The 21,115-nt window shown below is 40.6% G+C and overlaps 2 protein-coding genes across 5 annotated transcripts in view; both read right to left on the reverse strand.

Moving 5' to 3' along the window:
- The window catches only part of LOC119660607, a 586,737-nt gene that overhangs the window by 380,192 nt on the left and 185,430 nt on the right, over positions 1–21,115 (reverse strand). For 2 of the 3 annotated variants that reach the window (XM_038069297.1, XM_038069296.1), the window contains 4 exons: positions 16,462–17,874; positions 15,856–15,968; positions 8,263–8,806; positions 1,906–2,028 (listed from right to left, as the gene is read on the reverse strand). In XM_038069297.1, the coding sequence (XP_037925225.1) occupies positions 1,906–2,028; positions 8,263–8,806; positions 15,856–15,968; positions 16,462–17,574 (1,893 nt within the window). In that variant the 5' untranslated portion in view covers positions 17,575–17,874. The remainder of the gene's footprint in view (positions 1–1,905; positions 2,029–8,262; positions 8,807–15,855; positions 15,969–16,461; positions 17,875–21,115) is intronic. The other variant, XM_038069301.1, reaches the window with a different exon arrangement.
- On the reverse strand, positions 379–1,500 carry LOC119660609. 2 transcript variants are annotated; one of them, XM_038069302.1, is made up of 2 exons: positions 1,335–1,500; positions 379–1,269 (listed from the first exon to the last, which is right to left on the reverse strand). In XM_038069302.1, exons 1-2 carry the CDS (start codon positions 1,401–1,403, stop codon positions 787–789), a joined length of 552 nt encoding a protein of 183 aa, XP_037925230.1. In that variant the 5' UTR covers positions 1,404–1,500; the 3' UTR covers positions 379–786. The 2 variants fall into 2 exon arrangements, with proteins under 2 accessions (XP_037925230.1, XP_037925231.1); XM_038069303.1 differs by having other exon boundaries at positions 379–1,288.

Raw genomic sequence — 21,115 nt, forward strand, 5'->3', positions numbered from 1 at the left:
AAGATGTTCCGTTGGACTAGTGGCATGAGACGTTTCGATCACATCCGAAATGAGGATATCCGCGATCGTTATGGGGTTGCATCGATTGTGGAAAAATTGCGAGAGAGGCGTCTCCGATAGTATGGTCACGCAATTCGTGCAAACGAGAGTTCATTTGTTAAGCCGATAGTAAACGACCAAAAGGCAGGCCAAAACAACGGTGGCTTGATACGCTGGATGGGGGTTTAAAAGCCTCAAGATTGCACCGAGATCAGGCATTCGATAGAGCCAAATGGCGAAACGGATCACGACAAGCCGACCCCGCTTGTGAACCGGACAAAGGCTGAAGAAATATAAAAAGAAGAAGTTATCTTTTATATGATTTAATGTACAAGGAGACTTGAAAGGTATTTTGCCATAAATTTTTATTAACGAAGCAACGAAAGTGAAAAATCCATTTTTCAAGAAAACAAAAACCAATATGATTACCCAAGAAAACACAAACTGTGACGGAATCCGTGCGGTACCCACTTTTCATTATATTTTAAATTACATTCCAACTAATTCATACAATCATTGCAAAGCTCTTATTTTGTCATAGACAGATCCAGAAAATACCATAAACTTCAGAATAATCGCCGTTTCTGTAACCTGCTGAGGAAGTATTTTTGGTCGATAATAACTGCAAACCTCGAATCCCCCCAACTGTCTTTAGGTACAAAAAATCTAAAGCAAAAACAGTTTGTAGACAGTAAATTCCTTGTGAGCAAAGTACGTATGTTAATTTCGTTATTTTCTTAACAATATTCAGCAAACGGTCTTTACAATTTTCACCTGGGTGTATAGATACCCAGCTATGGTAGCTAGTTTGCTGTCCTCTGAGAATGTACTATTTATGATAACTGAGTAGCCAGGCCTGTAAATTATCTGCAGCGGCAATAAATTGGTATTGAAAGGTATATTTCTCTCCCGAAACGAAGCAGGACCTAGAGGACATAAGCGCCCGTTCCTGAAGAACCTCCGCGCTATGTTCGACAAGTAAATCGATAGAAAGTGTGAGATTGGATTCTTCGACGATTCACACATGTTGAAGCGCTTGTCAAATATAACACTTTTGCGGTTGAAACCCTGCACCAATGTAATAACCATCCGCATAAAAACCGTTAAAACCTTCCTCTTGATTTGAAGATCAACGTCTGAGTGAGTATTGTTTCTCAATGTGATATTTACTATCACAAGATTTGGATCTCCAACGAATTTGATGTCCTCGGCATTGATTAAGTAACACTCCTGCAAATGTTGGATTTCTCTGGAGTTATTTAATAAAATATGACCGTATTTTTGCGTTTATTTACCTTAGCGTTAGCATAACTAATCAACCATAAAATTTTAACTGCAAGAAGTAAAAGTTTGACTGAATCCATTGCCCGCAATTGAAATTCTAGTATTCCACGAGAGCACGTGTCCCACACTATACAATTTGTAAACTTACAATCCGTTACAGGTGAAATTATTAACAGAATTCTATCAGAGAAATCATAATTAAAACGTCGTTTGGAGGCGTAGAAGGTAGTCATGCTTTAAAACTATCCAAATTTTAGAGCCAAGCCTTCCATAATTTATTCACATTTTTACCCGTGGGGATCGAAATGGGCTAATGAATTTGTTTGCTCTATGGATAGAACTATGGTTGACTATTATGTTATTCCACTGAAATGATTTTGAATAGAAGTTCATATCAAGTGTGGAGCATTTGCCAACAGATGCATATCACCCTGTTAAGTTTAGCCAAAATGTTCACCTAATAATTTCCTGCGCCATCTATGATTTAATAGCAGAATGCGAACAAAGCTCTGGGTCAAGCATTTGCTTCGAGATGGATTGAAATTCAACTTAAAAATATCACAACTTGGCAAAGATACTTACCGCTTTTCGTTTGTCCGCCTCTGAAACTGCTGAATTGGATCGATGCCGGAATAAATCCATAACTTTGGTCATTGGCGACCGGGAAACATCTACCCGACGACCCGCCGTAACTGTATGATAGTACTGAAAAGATATGTTTTAAATAAGCGTTTGTATTCAAATTAAGATTAAAATTGGAACCCAGGAGCAAATCAGTACTTAATTACAAAATCTGTTGTGGTGCTGGTAGCACCACTTATGATAACGGATAAGTATAAATTAAACTTGGATATTTTAACAGCCAAGTAGGGACGGAGCCTGTATTCAGATGATACGTTAGCTCCCATAGCTTATATAAAAACACCAAAGATAACGGACTACGGATTATTCAATTAGCAGTGTCGCACGAAATAGTTGCTGGAAGTATCTGGTTTGTGCGGAAAGCGGTCTTTCGGGCTCGAATAACAACACCTCCGAGGACCCCCGTCTGATCTTCTCCCCCTCGGACACCATCTTGTCGTGGTGGAACTGGAAACCTGACTACGGCCGGACTGTCGCTGACACTCTTGCCTAACTCTTCTAAAAAAAGCGGGAGAGAAAGGCTCGGCAAAAGGAAACTTCAGCCGTAAAAGAGGAGGGACTATAGGCTTGCCTGTAAGAACCTTCTTCTCTGGTTTTACTAGGAAAAGCGTAAGAAAGGAAAGTTGGTGATGTAAACGCAACTGATCTATGTGGAAACAGATCTATGCAGCCCGGACATCGTGAACCTGGGAGGGCTCTCAGCCAACGACAAGGGAACTCTCGGTGGAAGATGAGGACAAACTAGTAACTCCGGTGAGGTCGATACTGAACGCAGCAGACTTTGCAGTTTGTGGCGGTTTTCATATTAGAATACACATGTCTACAAACAGAAGAGTTAGTCAAGTTAACCTGCAGCATGCCAAAGCCTCTACTTATCTACCGGCAGCATGGTTGCAAAGTTGCAGGACTGTCCTTATATATTTCTGGTTCAAGAGCCTTGGGTTCGTTGTGGTACTAAATCAATCAAGGGGACTAGGATCTTCTTCGATGAAAGATCCTCGAACCAAGGGCCTGCGTTCTGATCTCAAAATTTGTAGAGGCCACCATGCTGAGACAATACTGTTCCCAGGACCTTGTTGCGGTCAACTTACAATACCAGATTAATGGTAAGAGGATAAACATCGTAGTTCCCTCTGCTTACTGTCCCTATAATTCTTTGTGTCCTCCGCCGACACAAAAACCAAGGGATCTGGTAGTGTATGCAGAATCAAGTGGCCTTGAACTCTCAATAGATTGTGATGCGAACACACAAAAGGTGTTGGGGCAGTAGCAAATGCAATCCTAGAGGTGAGAAGCTATTTGATTTTGTCACTTGGGCTGGTCTACCGCCCCTACGCTCGTTAGGCCAAAAAGAAGTGAAGTAATTGACCTAACAATCTGCACTTCAAAGTCGTTAGAGTTGATTAGAAACTAGCAAGTGCTAGATGAAGTCTCACTCTCAGATCACCGTTGCTTAGAATTTAGTTTGACTATTGCAGGCATCTGTCATACAAACACGGAATCCTACAAAAATGGATTGGACAAAGTTCAATGAACTTCTTGGCCACAAGTTAGTGAACAGGCCTTAGAAGTGGGAGGAAGAAAATTGGCGGTTTCTGCAAACCTTTCAACCCAAAGGTGTTGCAAGGGGAATTGGGACACAGCGAGAGCGGCTGTTACTAATGAAAAAGAGGATATAGAGCACTTAGAGCGACTGGTAAAAAAGATTTTTCGAGGCTGTCCGATGACTATTCAAATCCAAAAAATCTAGACAAATCAGCTTAACATTATTTTCGCTGAAATATTTGTAGAGATTGGATGAGCGTCACATTTACGAGAAATGAAAACCAATATGCTAACCAACATGGAAAGTCTGTGAGTGTGCTTTTCATTCTTTGGTTTTATAAATAGAGGACGCAACTCTGAAAAGCGAGTACGTGATGGGGGTGTTCGTGGACATTGAAGAGGCGTTTGAATGTGCGCCCTTCCAAAAGCTCGGTGATGCCGCCCGAGAACATGTTGTTGATGAAACTTTATTAAAGTGGATCTATGCAATACTAACGCAGAGGTTGCTGTGTGCTGAGATGGCTGTTGTTCGCTACCTAGCAACGCAAACGACGAAAGACTGCCTTCAAGGAGGTGTGCTATCGCCACTTTTGTGGTATGCTGATCGACTCACTACTATGCAAACTGCAAAATCTGCCAATACACGTTCATCAAGCTTATCATTTCGCCAATATCATTTGGCCGATGTTTACTTATGCATCCGTAGTGTGGTGGGTTAAGGTAACACAAAAGAGTTTTCACTGTAAACTAGCCACACTGCAAAGAACTGTGTATGGATATCAGCGGGGCCATGAGCACCACATCCGGCGCAGCTCTGAATGCATTACTCAATTGGCAGCCTTTGAATTTGTTTGCAATAAGAGCATCCGATTAGATCTGTGGGGGGTACAGAGCATTGGAAGAGTTACTGGGACTACTGAAGTTCTTACAATGCTTTCCGATTCTCGTGTCCCCATACATCTGTTTGGTAGAAGATGTAAAGTTACCCTGAAACGTAGGGGGAGTCCCCGAGGAATGCGTGGCTGGATATACAGAAGTCTTCTATACCGATGGTTCAAAAAACAGAACAGAACATTGGTAATGCAACACTTGCACCGTTTGTCGATGATGCTAATAGGGCGCTGAAGGTTGATGAGGTTTTTCGTATGACTTTGTGTAAAGTTGTTTCCAATAAAGACGAGTGTGCAGGTCCTTGAAGGTCAAAATATTTCCGTCGCCTATAATGCGCTATTGACATGGGTTTGATGGCTCTCATACCCAATCTATTTCTTTTTCAGAAACAATACAGTAAAGATTTGTGATTCACTTGGAAAAACATTCGGTAGGAGGTATACCCTAACCCAATCGGCCGCCAAAGTTTTGACGTCGCCTTGAAACTGGTTCTTAGCTCGAATGATACAAATGGTAGGATGTTCACATGTTCGTAATTCTCGTGGCACACATGCGCTAAATTATCAGCGCATTTTCTGTTTTGGTGATGCTTTGTCTGTTTTTTGTCGAAAAGCAAAAGTGACTCGCTTGACCAACTTGTCAATCGCGAGCAACTCGCGGTCGTAAGCGTTATAACGAGCTTATGTTTTGATACGATTTCATAAGAAGAAACCCAGACGCGTTTTTTCATCGTCGATTTGGCTAGATTTGCATCTATCGCCAAGTCTGATGTATCATAGGGTAAATAAGTGGGGCGTGAGCAAAATTATTTTTTCAGTTTGATTTGGTCATATGAATGATCATCTGACATGTTTCTTCTTGCCACTGATAAGATTCACCAAAATTAGTTGATCATCTGCAGCCTTCGGTAAGCAACTGCGGTTGAAATTGATGGTACTCAATTTTAAGAGATTTCGCTCCTACCGAAATTTTACTTCGCTATGTTGATGGAAAATCCGAAAAAAAGAAGCCTTTCGAAAATGATTTCAAAGTATATATAATCCGCATCTTCATTGCTCTTCAATCATCATCATCATCGGCACAACAACCGGTCCACCAATTCGATATCCCTGAAAGCTGTCTGGCGTCCTGACCTACACCATTTTCTACCATATATATTGCCCTTATAGACTTTCCGGGCTGGATCATCCTCTTCTCGCTCTTCAATGCGATGATGATATCTTCACTGTGTCCATTGAGCCCTGGAATACTTACTCAACGTTCAGTAAATTTTACGCTGCATATGACGCATCTCCCTCCCTGCAAAAAGTCGGACGACTGTGACATCGGCTATAGATCCAGAACCCTTTTTGTATCGAGTCCCCTGCACAGCAAGATGGTTTCCTCTGTGACTAACTGTATTGTCGATACGCATTAGCTGCTTGAGGGTCTAATTAGACCTTGCTCGAGATGATCGACTTGAGACTACTCGGAGATTCCGATTTATTGAATGAGGTGCTGTAATGAACCTTTCAAGAACTTTATGAATTTCTCGCACGAAGTGCTGTAATGAACATTTCAAGAACTTTATGAATTTCTCGCATGCGCCTGCGAAAGGTGATGCCACCGCACAGTTTTTTGCACCCGTGTAGGTCTCGAATTTATTCGGCTTTACACCGAACGAAACAATTGAGAAAAATCAGGTAGAATTGACAAAAGCTGAAAATATCATCTTGCAATAGGACAATCGGAATCCAAACAGGGCTCTACTGACAAATATTGGAAAAATTTCGATCCATGCCCTGACGTAAGACTAACATTATTCTAGTCTTTTCAGAATTTCCCACAGGCAAAACATTTAAATAAAAAAAATAAGTGTCGCCAGCAACTATAGAATTTCTATAAGGATGGAATCAATTATTATCGATTATAATGAGCAACATTTGGGTAAAATTTACTCAAAAATATAAAGAAGAAAATTTTCTTTTTATAGAGCCAAGTGGAAGTACATCTAACATGGCGAATCATCGAAAATAACGGTCAATTGGCGAACTTTATGAAGTAAAATGGACCAATCAACCATTGTTAGAAATATACTTGAGGATTCTTCGTCAGAAGCAGTCATAATTTTAATTGATGGAGATCGTAATGGCATTGTCTGTTGAAAGGTTCCTCCTCCTTACTTTCACGCTCTCCGGAATGCCCCTCCTCTGAAATATTTAGGGATCTATCGTCTACCATATAACATTTATTGAGCCATTATCTTCTTCTTCTTCACCCATTGCTTAGTTTGGCCGAAAAGTCGGGTTGTCTCGATCGAAGTCGCAGTTTCTCCCGAAAGTTACCTTTGCTTGATGGAGCATTAAGTCACCGCTGTTTCGGTCGGTTTTTAGGTCATATCTCATCGACTTGAATATTCAGGTCAAATTTAATTAGCGAATTATCATCAGCCCGGATGACTTGCCCATACCATTGAAAGCAACATTCGTTGTCTTTGCTGTTTGATCAACACTCCCGACCATAGAAGGTGACAGAGTGAACGAAGCTGAAAAAGATTTTAAGATTTAAGGCATTAATCAATTTATCAATGCCAAAGAGTGCCAGTTTCTAATATCACTTTATCCAAGTTGTACTAATACCCGAATCATATTCATGGCGCAGTTCACACTTGGTCCTGATGCGAGGCACTCCAAAAGCTCAGTGATGGGCCAGTCGCCGACAGTGACAATGAGGACTCAAATGTGATTGAAACTCATCAGTTGCAACAGAAACCAACCTAGATATTTTCGATAAAACTTTCGCGATATTCTTTTATCCGTCTATTAAAACATTGTTTGATATCATATCAATTTCAGTAGTTCACATGACCAGTCATGCCAATGAGGAGGGATTAGATTCCACAGAATGCGATTCAGTTTTGGATTTCTAAGATATAAGCACGTATTCAAAACGACTTGCGCCAGAGATGAATTCACTTTTGATGACAATGTTTGCATGAACAAAAAATAGGTCATTCAAGAATAATTAAATATAAGAAGCGTATGCGATATCAAACTTGTGCAAGACGCAAATATCCGAACAGGGCTAGAACAACATCGTTATTTGCGATCGACGCATTTGAAAGAGTTTCGTGATAAGTGCGCCCCATATTTCAAATTGTAGAAAAGAACTTCTTGAGATTGGTTTAGAGCAAGTTTTGCTAACCAATGAGTGTTAGATAACTGATACTGTGCATAGATTCTACAAAAAACCTGATGTGTGCTAAGTATTGTTGAAAATACATCCGAATCGGTTTTTTTCTGTACATTTCCGTCCACAATATTTAATGTTTATCTGGTTTACTTCAAACGAAGAAGAGTTGATCTTCGCATATTTCCTTTTTGATTTGTATCATCATTGTATTGGTCCTTTAGTTTACAAAAAGAATCAGCTCGCTTGAATTACTATAAAGCTCTCCCGAATTTATGGCTTGAAACTCAGAAATACCATAGCCCCCTTGAATCTGGGAGACCTAAAAGAATAAAAATGTATGGGCCAGGAATTTGTATCCGCTTTTCCTAAAAGAATGAGAATTCAGCCCTTTAGTTCCAGTCCGGCGCTAATCTATTGTATGCAGACAATTTCCCCTTCAACACTGATGACACACTGTATCAGAGAAGCTGCATTAAATATAACTGAGCCGCAACTTACAATAATCATCAAATTAAATGCAATTAATTACAAGCCGGACTGCCCAAAAAGTGGATATCTTGCTTCGAAATTGAACTTCATTTAAGGGCGTGGTTGCTTATGTTTAGGAAAGAGGGAATATAATACAAATACAATTAAGTACTGAAATACTATCGAGATCCATATACAAATACAATTTAAATAGAAATTCACCTGAGCATCACTGCCACCGCTTCCAGTATGCGGATGAGCAGAACCATCCCTATTGTACTTTGGTGTTGCAGTTGTTCCTCCGCTATTTCCACTATGATGGCGATGTCCGCCAATAAGGCCTGTATGTTGTATGGCTGATTTCATCGTTTGCATTATGCCACCAGATCCACTATGTGTACTACTAGCCGGACTGCTATTGTCTTTATCTGAACTGCTGGATTTCTGTATATCCTTTTCTCGGCGTGCCTGTTTCGCTTCAGCTTTTGCTCTCGGCCGGAATACATCGAATAAAGTCGGCCGATGACTTGGACTTGCAAAACCGTGAACTGTCGATTGATTCAGAACCGGCGAATCTTCGCCACTTCTACGACGCTCCAGTGATCCCGATCGTGGTGCCACACGTTCCGTACTGCGAGTCATCTTTTCTACGTTGCTGCGATTAATCTTTTCCAATTTGGCTGCTTCACGCTCAAGACGGCGAGCAGTTTCACGATCTGCTTTGCGGGTTTCTTTTTCAGCTCGACGTAGTTCTTTTTCATGTCGCCTAAAAATGGAAGATGAAGAATTATTTAGAAAAAATGTATAATACTTATTTGGAATAAGGATGAAAGATCGGACGATTAAAAGTAGTAAGTGCCTCAAGGTGGTGCGTGGAGCTAATACGATATATTGTACATAATACGAAACGCTGGAGAAAAAATATCGCCAACTATTGTGTTGTAGAAAAAGACGAGGATGAAATGATCCTCCAAATTTGAGGTAAACATACGGCTCCCTTCACTGGAAGGTTTGTAATTGTTAGTCAAACCACAGATTAGGCGACGAATAGAAACGACAATACACGGATTACACTGCTGGAAACTTTTAAAGCAGGTGATCGAATGCAAACTATTGTAGCAATCCAGAATTTCTGATACGAAATGTTCAAATTATCATCTTGAGGATGGGAAGACTTTTAGGAACCGTGAGTTTAGAAGAAGCGTTCATTCTTGATAAATTACTTGAATAACTAGTAACCAATCTCAAGCCCTCGGAGAAAGAGTATATGCGTTTCAAATAACATTTCAAATCTTCTACATGTGAGTTCTAAACATCCACGTACATAGTCAATGAAAAAAAAACAATGCAATAAAGGACCTTCACAACATCAATTCGTAGAGGCAGAATTCAGCCTGATGGATGCTGTTAGGTCCACACGTCCCGTTGAATTGGATGAAGAGTGATTGGATCTCCATTTTGCTGAAGATGCTCATCAAACAACGATAAGAGAATTAGCAAAACGGATGAGATGCAGTAATTCACTTGAGCAAAAACAACAAATACCAACGATGCACCACTGCGGCCGATTTGCTTGCTCATCATCGCTCCACTAATGGTCAAAAGGTAACACCATTTTCCCCCGGTTCTTTCTCAGGTTTTTCAGCAAAGATTTCCTTATCGCATCGTCACTGTTGCCGAAAAATGGTGCCTATACGTCAACATGAAGCAATCGCAAGAATGATTAAGCTCCACGACACAACCGGGTAAAGGTCTTACTTCCCCTGCGGAAGATGGTCTTGTATGTGTGGTAAGACTGGGAAGACATAGTCAACTACGAGTAAAAACGGCCTCATCGGCATCATCATCCTCTCCCTACATTATAATGCCTGTCCTTACACCGCCAAAAAGACGAAGGAAGCAATTCAAACGGAAGTACTCCCCCATTATCCTTATTCTCACGACTTGGTGCCAACGGATTTCCCTCTCTTCCGATCACTTTCTAACGCATTGTTTGGCGTGTCGCTCGCGTTCTTCGAGTCGAAACCAGGCGGTTTTTACTGTCGAGGCATTGAGGAATATGTTGAGCGATGGAAACAAGTCATAAACAATCACGGAAAATCCATACATTGGTCTTTGATTTGGTATTACCAAATTTTTAAAAAAACGGCCTTGAATTATCCAACAACCCAATAAAACATCAAAATCTGCACTGATACTAATACCTCATAATGAGGGGTTATCTGTACCAGCGCATCCAGATCGACTTTGAAATGACTCTGGCCTGATGATGAGTGCACCGATGAAAAAGTACGCAAGTAGTAGCAGAAAGGCCATGCATCTTTTAGAATTGCAGGTTTAATAATCTTCATTGACTGTAAAGGTAAAGTCAGTTATAGAAGTGTTCTCGAAAACCCAATTATGAAAATCTTGGAAAAATAAAAACCATATTCTGAGTGGAGAAATATGCAATTTTACTGACACACAAGAGCAAGATATCAAGCATATCAAGCCAGTTGGTGTTGAGCTGCGGCTAATGGTTGTTGAAATTTGGCCGACTGAACAAAACACAAAACACTCCTGCTGTATATAACAGGGCCTTTGAACATCGATGGCAATGAGAAGATTGAAAGACTGTCTTGCCAAGGTACTGGCTCCACCATGGCGGGACCAGAGCTAGCATTTGGCGTTAGGCAATTCACGGTCAAATCCACCCTGTAAGATGAAGTAGTAAAGATTCGCACAGAGAGTGAAGAAACTCGAATTCCGGTCGGTAGGTGAAAATCTTTATGGAAACACGGCATTTTTACTGTTCCTTAAGAAGGGAGGTGTGAATACTGATAGAACTTCTAACAGAAACCTGTCCAATGCACCAGTAAAAGAAACAGCTGCTCGACTTCCTCTGAACTTTGACAAAAATACCTCGCGAAGGTTTTCTTCGACGAAGAATTTGCGAACTCTCGACCTCTGGAAGACATCCTTAATTTAAGGGAATGGCGGGGTGCGCCAAATATGTGTGTTTGGAGCTGCAGTTCACCTTACTAAACAAGCCTAACCTAATCTTCGGGTCCTGATTAAAAGGCTGGAATCTACTTCAGAGAGAGAGAGAAAATATCGATAAGGATTGGTCGCCATTAAAAATGTTTTTTTTTTCTCGGGTGCTGCGCAAGCTATCGGCCACGTCTCAAAGGGGCATCACAAGTTCTGGTTGATTAGGTAATCATGGAAGTGGATTTATGAACGGAAGAGGTTGAAGGCTCTATTGACTGATGCGAGTAATGGCAGGTGTGAGGCGCTTGAGCTGCAATACCATGTGAAATGCCGGGAAGTTAAATGCAGCCTGCGCCGGAACTAAAGTGAGTTGTTATTTTGCTGGGCAGGGAAGCGAAGAAGATGCCGCAACGCAATGATTCCCGAAGTGTAAATCACATCACGATAGAACTTCCAAGTGGTCGCAAACTTTCGATGATCGCGTGAAGGAAGTTAACGGTCGACTCCTCATCCACCATAAAAGAGCAGCTGAAAAACACTTAACCATGATTCTTAATCGTATCACATCACACAAACTCCAAAAACTAGCTTGCATGTGTATCAGTGGGGCAATCAGGGTATGCCCAACGGCATCCCTGAAGGTCCTTCTGGGATTAACCCCTCTCCATCTGCATATACAGTTGCAGGCAAAAAGGGCAATATCCAGAATGGCCGGGAGTTTCAGTGAGGTGGGGAGCTGCCTAAACCGAAGGAAGATTGATATCCTTTCTAGGCGGTATCCGGAATTACTGATACCAAGGGATAACATGACAACGAGTTTTTACTTTAAGAAGAAGTTTGAAACACGTTGGAGTAACAAGAAAAACTGGGAGAGCGGCTTAAACCAGCAACTGATTATTTGGTGCACTGACAGATGGAGCGCCAGGTGCCCTAATCATTGGTCCAAGGAAAATTTACTTGGAGCCAATGGGTAAGCATACCAGCATATTCTAGGCGAAAATAAACGCCATAGGCAAATGTGGGGAATTCTAAACTGGTATGGGAACGCCTTGAGAGACTGAATACGCTCGGCTTGTTCAACAAGGCCTGGATACTCTTCTAGGCCATGTTGGGTTGGAAGGCAATGAGGCAGCAGATGAACTAGCTAAGAAGGTAGTAGAGACACCAGAACCCTTCTGTGGAATCGGAAATGGGTTCATGGTTACGTCATTAAAATGTGAAAAGGAACGGTTGAGGGAATTATACTGGGCGGGTCCACTAGGAATGGAGCAGTCCTGGGTGCGTATAGAGATATAGGAATCCAAGCGTACATTGCTTAAACCTCACCAAGAAGAACCTTCGAATCATAGTGGGAATTTTCACTGGGGACGATCGTTTTCAGTGTGACGATTAGAGGGTATTTGCGTCGCAAAGGTAATAGCTAAAATAATCCTAGAATACAACAAAGAACACTTCAAAAACTCGACAGGAAGCAGCCTGGTTTTCGCTCCGGATCCTCATGCATTAACCACATCAACACTCTACGGATCATTTTAGAACGATGTGCAGAGTATAGATCTTCTTTTCGTCGATTTCGAGAAGGTTTTGGATAGTGTGAACAGGGAGTGCCGGGCTATGATGGCGCAAAATGTCGCGTGCTCTATCAACTTGAAACCACACAAGAATTTGAGGTCCACAGTCAAATCCAGCACTTTAGTTTGTGTTTCCTGTTCACTCCTTAGTGGAGTATAGTGCATCCACACAGGCAGACTTCAGTTTCACTATCATCAAAGAAACACAGAAACCCATGACGACTGTGATTCGAACCCACAGCAGCGAAATTGAGAGGCTGACGCTATACCGTTATCAACCATCACGCCGTCAGTTGCTTTTGCCAGCAACAAAAATTCAATTGGATCAGGGCCTTGCAGTGTATTAGAGCACTCCATTCAAGACCGTAACGATACACTACAGGATTAGTACCCTATAGGAGGCAATGTGGTGAGCATTGCGTTCGCCCGAGATTATTACCCTGATGTGACTCAGGTACTCATTTATAGCTGAGTCGACTGGTATCCGACATCAAATAACGATACACATCCCACTGCCACCAGTGAGATTTAAACCGCGACCTTTCGTATAACAGCTTTGTGCTCTAACCACTCAACTATCGCAACTATCGCCTGAAGCATTAACAGCGATAAATCTGCTTTCATTGCCTTGTCTAGATGGAGGAGATACAATCATTTCAACACATAGATAAAATTAAGACTATTCTGAACCAGTTTTCTTTGTTCGTGGCTATATGTGAGCAGCACATGGAAAGCGACCCTTACTGTCACTCAAAAACGACAAACCTTTGTGAACACCTGTCTGCGAAACAAACAAAAAACTTGGGCGGCGCAGTCACAAGTGGGCGATGTGGTCGGAAGGCGGAACTGGCAGTGGATGGTTCACACATCAAGGAGAGACAACAATTGCCCTGCTGCCTACGCCGTGCAGAGGTAAACACATTATACAGGGGTGCGTCATCTTTTATGTCGGAATAAAAATATCGAATATTGTTACCATTTACCAATCAATTGATTCTATCATGATCGGTATTATTTTAACCATTTATCGCTTTACGCGCTTTAAAACATGCCAAAATAATTACAATGTACATTGAAAATAGTTGATCAGCAATGATCAACGTGCATATCATCGAAAAGACCGTGGTCAAGAGGCACCGTTTGACAATACTATCCGTCATTTGGTTTTAAAGTTTGTTGAGTACGGGACAGTTGGAGATCGTCCACATAACATTCATCAATTGTCAAGACGTTCCAATGAACTGAATGAAGCGGTGTCGTATTGTTACCGCGCTCAGCATTTTAGCTTACTGCCAACTTGTTTGAATGGTTAATGGCGAACTTAGAAGCAAATTTTGATGACCGATATTTCACATTTTCTGGCGATAAGGAAAATCGCCGCATTTGGGGGACGGAGAATCCACACGAACTCCATGAAACGCCACTGCATGACCAAAAAGTGACTGTTTGGGCCGGCCTTTGCGCCAAAACCATCATTGGAACATTTTTTTTGACATTTTACTCATTGTGTTGTCTTTTAGAAACCCTGCTTGAGAATCTCAGGAAGTTTTGGAAGGCACGCATGTCTGTAATAATTTTCGAGCAAGAAACGGCCAAAACTTTTTAACTAGCATAACCATAAGGTCAGAGCTTAGGATCTCCGCTCCGTTTGAACACAAGATAGACCTTAGCAACAAAACGTCATGAGAAAATCATATCAAGTCAGACATCAGTCTAGTAGATGTAGAACTTAATGTGATTGTTTGTTCCCTGAAGGAATTGAAATTAAAAAATTAAAGGGATTCTTCGAAGACGGCCACGGCAGTAGCATGAACTTACAATTAAAACAGGTAGAAAAATGCAGATCAGAACTTTATTAAGGACTACCTCGGAAATTAACGGTGGCATTATATTACAAAGAGAGACAAATGTCCAGCACGTAGAAGGCAGCTTAGGACCTGATTTCGCATATTTACGAGCCGAACGTTAACGTTGCGGTAATCTGGAAACTGTGTGTGTTGCTTGTGTAAGGGATCGCATAACGCCACGACTTAGACATGTAGAAAATAAGCTATAAAAGTAATCGTTATATTCCCAGAAAAAAATTTCAATCAAGGTTATCGCTGTCTAGAGTTGCTATAGTAATCCCAGCACAATAATAGAACAATACATTGACAGTATCACTGGACTGTTTTAACATGTGACGTGAGAAATAATTTTAATAATTCGACCTAGCTATTAGTTCTTTTAATCGGCAATTGCTTTTCGAAAAGGTTTTTGCAGTATGAGGCGACTGATAGGCCGAAAGAGTATATTGTAACTTGATTGGCTTTTTCAAGGCACGAATGCCGAGCACTCAGTTTTACATTGCGTTCCACACAAGGCTTTTGTTACGGAATATGATGTAAAATGGAGCGAGACTATGCAGAGCTATCAGGAGAGCATCAGGCATCTTTCCTGTGTCTCATCATGAGAATAATGTTTATAGCTTTCAAAAAATGGGGGATACTGTCTACATAAGAGAAGGGAGAACAAGTTTGTATGATATAAGTGAAGATCTCCTTAATGATCTTGTACACTGATCCCATGTATTGAGAAATGGATTAAGCGATAGAGCGGAGAAGTTAATTACAACCTGACGCTATTTCTTACGGAAAAACAGCAGGGGTTATTGAAAATATTTATATCACCTAGAGTTAGATAAATCTGCTAGACGGCCGAGTTTCGTAGAAGAGAAAAAAATGATATAGGATACCCTGAAAATTGACGAAGAATTCCATAATCAAATCGATGAGATCGTCAAGTTAAATGAAAATTGGAGCGAGGGAAAAGAAGTTAGGGACTGAGTTGGAGCCAACTGAAGAGAAACATCTGCTTCTCGAGAAGTTTGGAGAGAGCTGAAACAGGGGAGCCTCGATGAATTTTAGGGAAACTACCAGCGGTAAACTTCAACCAAAAGTGAGGTATCCATATCTCGCTGAAGTTCTGTAAATAACTGCCCATCGAATCCAATCCAAGTTTAAGCACTGAAAGGAAGACTAAAATGAAAAACCAAGAATAACTCGTTCCTTTTCAATTTTTCGCGGTTTAATTTTAATACTTCCCTTTGGTCGAGCAAGGTTAGACAATGAGTAGTGTGACCAAGAGTCTTTACAGAACAGTCCCATGAAGCCACATGCCGAAGAAAGTCATGTGCGAAAGAAAGAAAATTATAGTAAACTGGTGGTGGCCATCTTCAATCTTCTTATTGGAGAAAAAATTAATAATAATTATGCTCGAATTGAAATCAACTTACTTTGCCTCTTTCTCCAGCCGCTTTGACTCCTTCTTTGCAGCTTTTGCATTTGGTTCAATAGGCGCACTCGAGGGTCGGGGTCCTCCTGGTGCTTTTGTCGTGGCATCTTTATCCTAAAACGAAATGAAAAAAGGCAGAAAATGAAAACGGATCAATTACAGAAATATGATAACGGCCATCCATTCATGATCTATAAAAGTAGCTCACACTACCTCGCCATTCATGCCTGAAGTAGTCAATTTAACAAATGGTTGGTTGGCTGAGTTTCACGCTTCCGTTTGTTCATTAGTTGATTGGATATGAAACTATGTTTGGAATAAAGCAAGAATAAAGCAAAAAAATATGCTACAAGATAGCTTGCGTAATGAAATATGAGCCCTATTAGGTCTGCTCCAAAGATGAAATTTCATTCCCTGGAATTCTGCTGGCATCTTGTATTCTTCGTACTTTTACCTTGTAGTGAATTTAGATGATAATTGAGATGTTTTTTCAGGTTCATGATCCAATCAACTAATGGGAAGACATCGAAACACAACGGACTGTATGGTATGAATTTTCAAATCAACATACCAAGCCTGACTGAATTCCGTAAGACAATGCACTTACCTCCTCATTACTACTCAGGGAACTTTCATCAGCGGGTGGTTTAGGCTTAGGTTTTGGCCTGGGTAACCAAACTTCATCCCGAATAAAAGTATCACCTTCATCTAATGATTTCGTACTATCATTCGTTGCACGAATTTCCACCAGCGATGTGTCGAAAAACTTCTTATCTAAATGTGGAGTCAATTTTCCTTGTGGTGAAAATAGACCCTTTACGGACGAATAGCCAGCGGCGCTGGAACTACAAGGAAAGTGAATAGTCATAGCATTCTGACGAGGTACCATTTTCTGCAAGTTCTTAGCTTCCGAGCGGAGTATGGGCTCTGCATCCATTGTCGTTTTAGTGACGACAAATTTCCCTTTTACAATCGTTGAGTTTGGCGATTCAGGTGTTTTTGGAGAAGGATCATCTTTTTGTAACCGATTTTGATTCGCTGCAGCTATATTCAACGGGGCTTTATCCGTTTTGGTCGATTTGCCCGGTGGTGGTTGTGGATGTGGATGCGTTTGCTTTTCATTAGCTTCTTCGAATTCGTCCTCTTCTTTGCATTGCGAGAGGCGACGACGTTCTTGGAATGAAAGTGAATAGGGTCGGAATAACATTAATTTATTATTAATCATGTCAACAGGCAATAATTGCCGATAGCTATTGATCACTGGAAGTAATTGCATACTCCCTGCAGGGATTACATTTGCATCTTCAGTGGCATCCTCATCATCGCTACATTCTGGAGACGATGATGTCTCTTTAACCCGAACCTTTCGTTTTTCTTTTTCTGGGCTTGAGGTGTTAGTTTGTATCTGAGTGTTTTGATCCGAAGCATAATCAGAAAAATCACTATCTAAATCGCAACTATGCACTCCTTGCTCCAAATCATCCATTGATGCATCGAACAACTTCGAAAATGGATCATGCATGTGCTCGGAAGTGCCAATCCCAGTATTTATGGGAGCATTGTGACTAGTTACGCCATTTGATTTAGTGTTGCTCTCATCATTGTTGTTGTTGTGATTATTGTATCCCATTGTTGCCGATATATTGTTTTCCGTCGCTTGCGTGACATTCCGAACTGTTGCTTTGTCACTGTCGTTTGTCGCTGTTTTTGTTGTGGCCATTTACATACGTTTTAAGGTGCGGATAATGAATGAAATTTAATGATGCTTTTCTGGAACGATTTTTCCGGAATTTCAGTGGAAATTTCATAAACGAAATCGACACTGTAGCAAACATACAAGAACTTTATATGTTATTTATGTGCGATGAGTGTATCTATCACACTTGAATGATTGGTTTTGGAAATGTAGGTTTAGATAACACTTTGGGTTAACATCACAAAGATTCCACTGCGTTTATACGTATACTGATGAGATCGTTCAGGTTTTCGTAAATGACCCTTATCCACTGGGAACTGTTACCTGAAATATAAGGATTCTAATAATTTGCGGTCGAGGTCATTAGTACAAACAAGTCCACGAAGAAGAAACGTAACGGTAGCACCCTCCTGTAATAACGTCAAACAAGTATGAGCATTCAGAACCCATACCCCAAAAATTGAACAAAAAAGCACCAGGAAGAGATAGCACCTGAAGAGTTTACCCGTGGTTCCAGACAGCATAGCTAGTAAAATATTTTTTTAATAATCAATAAACGACGATGCGATGACCAAGCTGATTGAGTGTCAACCTCTCGATCTCCTTGCCCTAAGTTCAAATCCCGCTTGATCAAAAGTGTTTTTCTTTTTTGTACTGCTTTGATTCTGTAGAATTATCACTTACATAGTAATAAGGGCGATGATAATGAATGTGATGCCAGTCTTATTGAAAACCAGAGGCACTGTGCTGTTGTCTCACACTCCAACTTGTCAACTAATATTTTTCGTAACTACTTATTTTTAAGTTCTTTCTCATTCGAGGGAGAAACAAATTCCTCTCTGGGAAGAAGAAAACAAAATAAAGAGCACAAAATCAAGCCTAAAATTCGATAAGTTGCAAGCTGAGATGAAGAGAAGTAAAAACTTCCGAAATTTTCTAGCAAAAAGGGAGTCGACTGTTACCAAAAACATCTAAAAACAGTTGGTTCAACGAGGTACTTCGTGCAAAGAAGATAGCACTCGAAAGGTAGAGGGAACAGATGCCAAGAGATTCTTTCAACTAACAACTTCCTCCTCACTTTTCTTATTGATGAAAAGAATACCCTAACTTGAAGGTGCCTTAGGGCGGGAACGGAAGGGCTAACCCGAAATAATGTGTCAAACGATTATAGGCTAGCTCTCGTATGACGGGGACGTATTTAGGTGGTAAACGCGCAGCTCACTGCAGGAGTGTAGCACTTACTGCATAAATGCATTCATCCACCCAACGTCGAAAATCGTCCAAGGTGGAAGGTAAATTCGAACATGTTCCTGTGGCACATAAGCAAATATATGAATATATGGGTACACAAAAATGGAAATGGGTAGGGGATGTATGTAATACCACAAAAATTATATTACCTTAAAACATCAAAACATTACTTGACATCGCAACATCACCACGCAGTAGAGAAGTGATGATGATATTACTGTTGCGATAAGTAAGGTTTTGTAATGTCCGTAGTGATGTGATATCACAGTTATTAGTAAACATGGATGATTCGATATATAATACCGTACTTCTTAGTATATCAAGTTCCGGTGCTGAGCATCGCTTGTTCTTTTGACTGGCTTTGGTCTGGGAAAATAATATTGGTTTTCTTTGAGAGTACTTTTAACAATGAGGATTCTTTGCAAAGTCGATCAAAGCAATAGGAAATGTATATGCATATTTTGAAGTGACAAGAAATCCTCGTTCATTCGAATCATGAGCCCCTTTTCTTTGGATGTGGAAACATCGTATATAGGAATCTTTTGCTTCTTTCTTTTCTTGCAAAACTGGTTTATTTGTCTATACCTCACTCTAGTGAGAAGTAGTATTCGGTAATGTCGGCTGTCAAGTACTGAAAGTGATGTTTGTGATATCACTTTGTAATATCACTTTCCTCAAAAAATGATGTGATATCACATTAGCTAATAAGATGATGTTTTGCGCATCTCTTACTTACTACTTCATCTCAGAAAATTGAATCATCACTAGAAAAAGCAGTGAAACTGAGAATGTATGAAGCCAAGATCTGCGGGGTCTCAAAACATAATAGCGGCGTTTTCGACATCACAAATAGTAACAGATGTTCATTGACGTTCCATATAATTGATGTTCCTTATTATTGAATCTGAATATCTTCCAGGCAATCTCAGACTTACTTGCCCAAGTGTGTTTGAAAACAAAATGAAGTTTTCATCATAATAATAATCATGGAACGAAAGCAAGAGGTAGTACATTACTTGAACCATTTTCATCTATAAATATAGTGTGTTTGAAAGGTCAACACTTTTCAAATACTGGTTAGAGCTTGAATAATAGAAACCATATTTGCTAGGAGATGACACATATAATGCAGCCTTTTCACCGATTTAACACCGATCAAGAACCTTAATTTGCTACGACAGTTAGAACTTTTTCCTAGCCAATCCGGAACGAGCCCAATCTACCCACCGCTCATATAGACCTCCCAAGAAAATCAAGTCATGAATACGATTCCGAAAATAACGTTCAGGATTAAACGGCATCCCGAATAAATCACTATCAATGATCATAAAAGCAACACCAAAATTGATCTCTTATGGCGTTAGGCGGTACGCCGAAACCGAAACTCAAGCACTACCTCCGCCCAAAGAAGGGCATGGTGCGCTGGAAGCGTCTAGTGCATGGTATCGCTCATAGATTTCGGCGTTATGTAGGCTACGGAATCGTCCACCCTCATGTAGGGGGCCAAACATTTTTCAGAGGAGTCTTCTCTCGAACGCGGCCAAGAGTTTGCAATTTTACTTGCTAAGAACCCAAGTCTCCGAAGAATACATGAGGACTAGCAAGATCATTGTCTTGTGCAGTAAAAGCTGTGATCCTGTCGTGAGACGTTTTGAGCGAAATTGTTCTTGTAAGGTGAAATAGGCTCAGTTGGCTGCCAACAACCGTGCGCAGATTTCATCGTCATAGCTATTATCGGTTGTGATTTTCGACCCTAAACAGGAGAAATTATCAACGGCCTCAAAGTTGTAGTCTCCTAACCTATTATTGTTTTCGTTTGACCAGTGCGATTTGATGTTGTTAGTTCTTTGTTGTTTGGCGCTGATGTTGCCACAGTGTATTTCATCTTGCTTTCATTAATGTGTACCACATACAAAACTACGTTCGATAGATTTTTGAATGTACATAGTCATAGTACCTACCACTCTTATTTATGACTCTGTTAGGCAGTGAATTGAATTGAGAAAAGGATCAAATGCGACGAAACTCAACAGGATACCGAAAGCAGTTATATGGTATCCTGAGATGGGGAAAAGCTGCAATACAATGAAGCATATGGAACACCATACCAGAAAATTTGGTGGAAATCGTACTATTAATAACAAAATTTTAATAGATCAAAATTGTATATTTCACGGGAAATTACTTCACCTTAAGATGTGAAAAGGCCAATATCACATTGAATTGTGATATGTCTATACCCACTATGGCCGGTGTGCGGAATATAATAATAATTATTATCGTTTGCACAACAATCCAATTGGATCAGGACCTT

The sequence above is a fragment of the Hermetia illucens genome, chromosome 6 (genome assembly GCF_905115235.1).
Source record: "Hermetia illucens chromosome 6, iHerIll2.2.curated.20191125, whole genome shotgun sequence".
Classification (NCBI taxonomy): Eukaryota; Metazoa; Arthropoda; class Insecta; order Diptera; family Stratiomyidae; genus Hermetia; species Hermetia illucens.

Excerpts from the sequence above, each read along its gene's own strand:
- LOC119660609 (XM_038069302.1), bottom strand. The coding sequence starts at position 1,403 with ATGGATTCAGTCAAACTTTTACTTCTTGCAGTTAAAATTTTATGGTTG. Across the intron at positions 1,270-1,334 it reads TTAGTTATGCTAACGCTAAG|GAGTGTTACTTAATCAATGC; the intron begins GTAAATAAACGC and ends CAACATTTGCAG.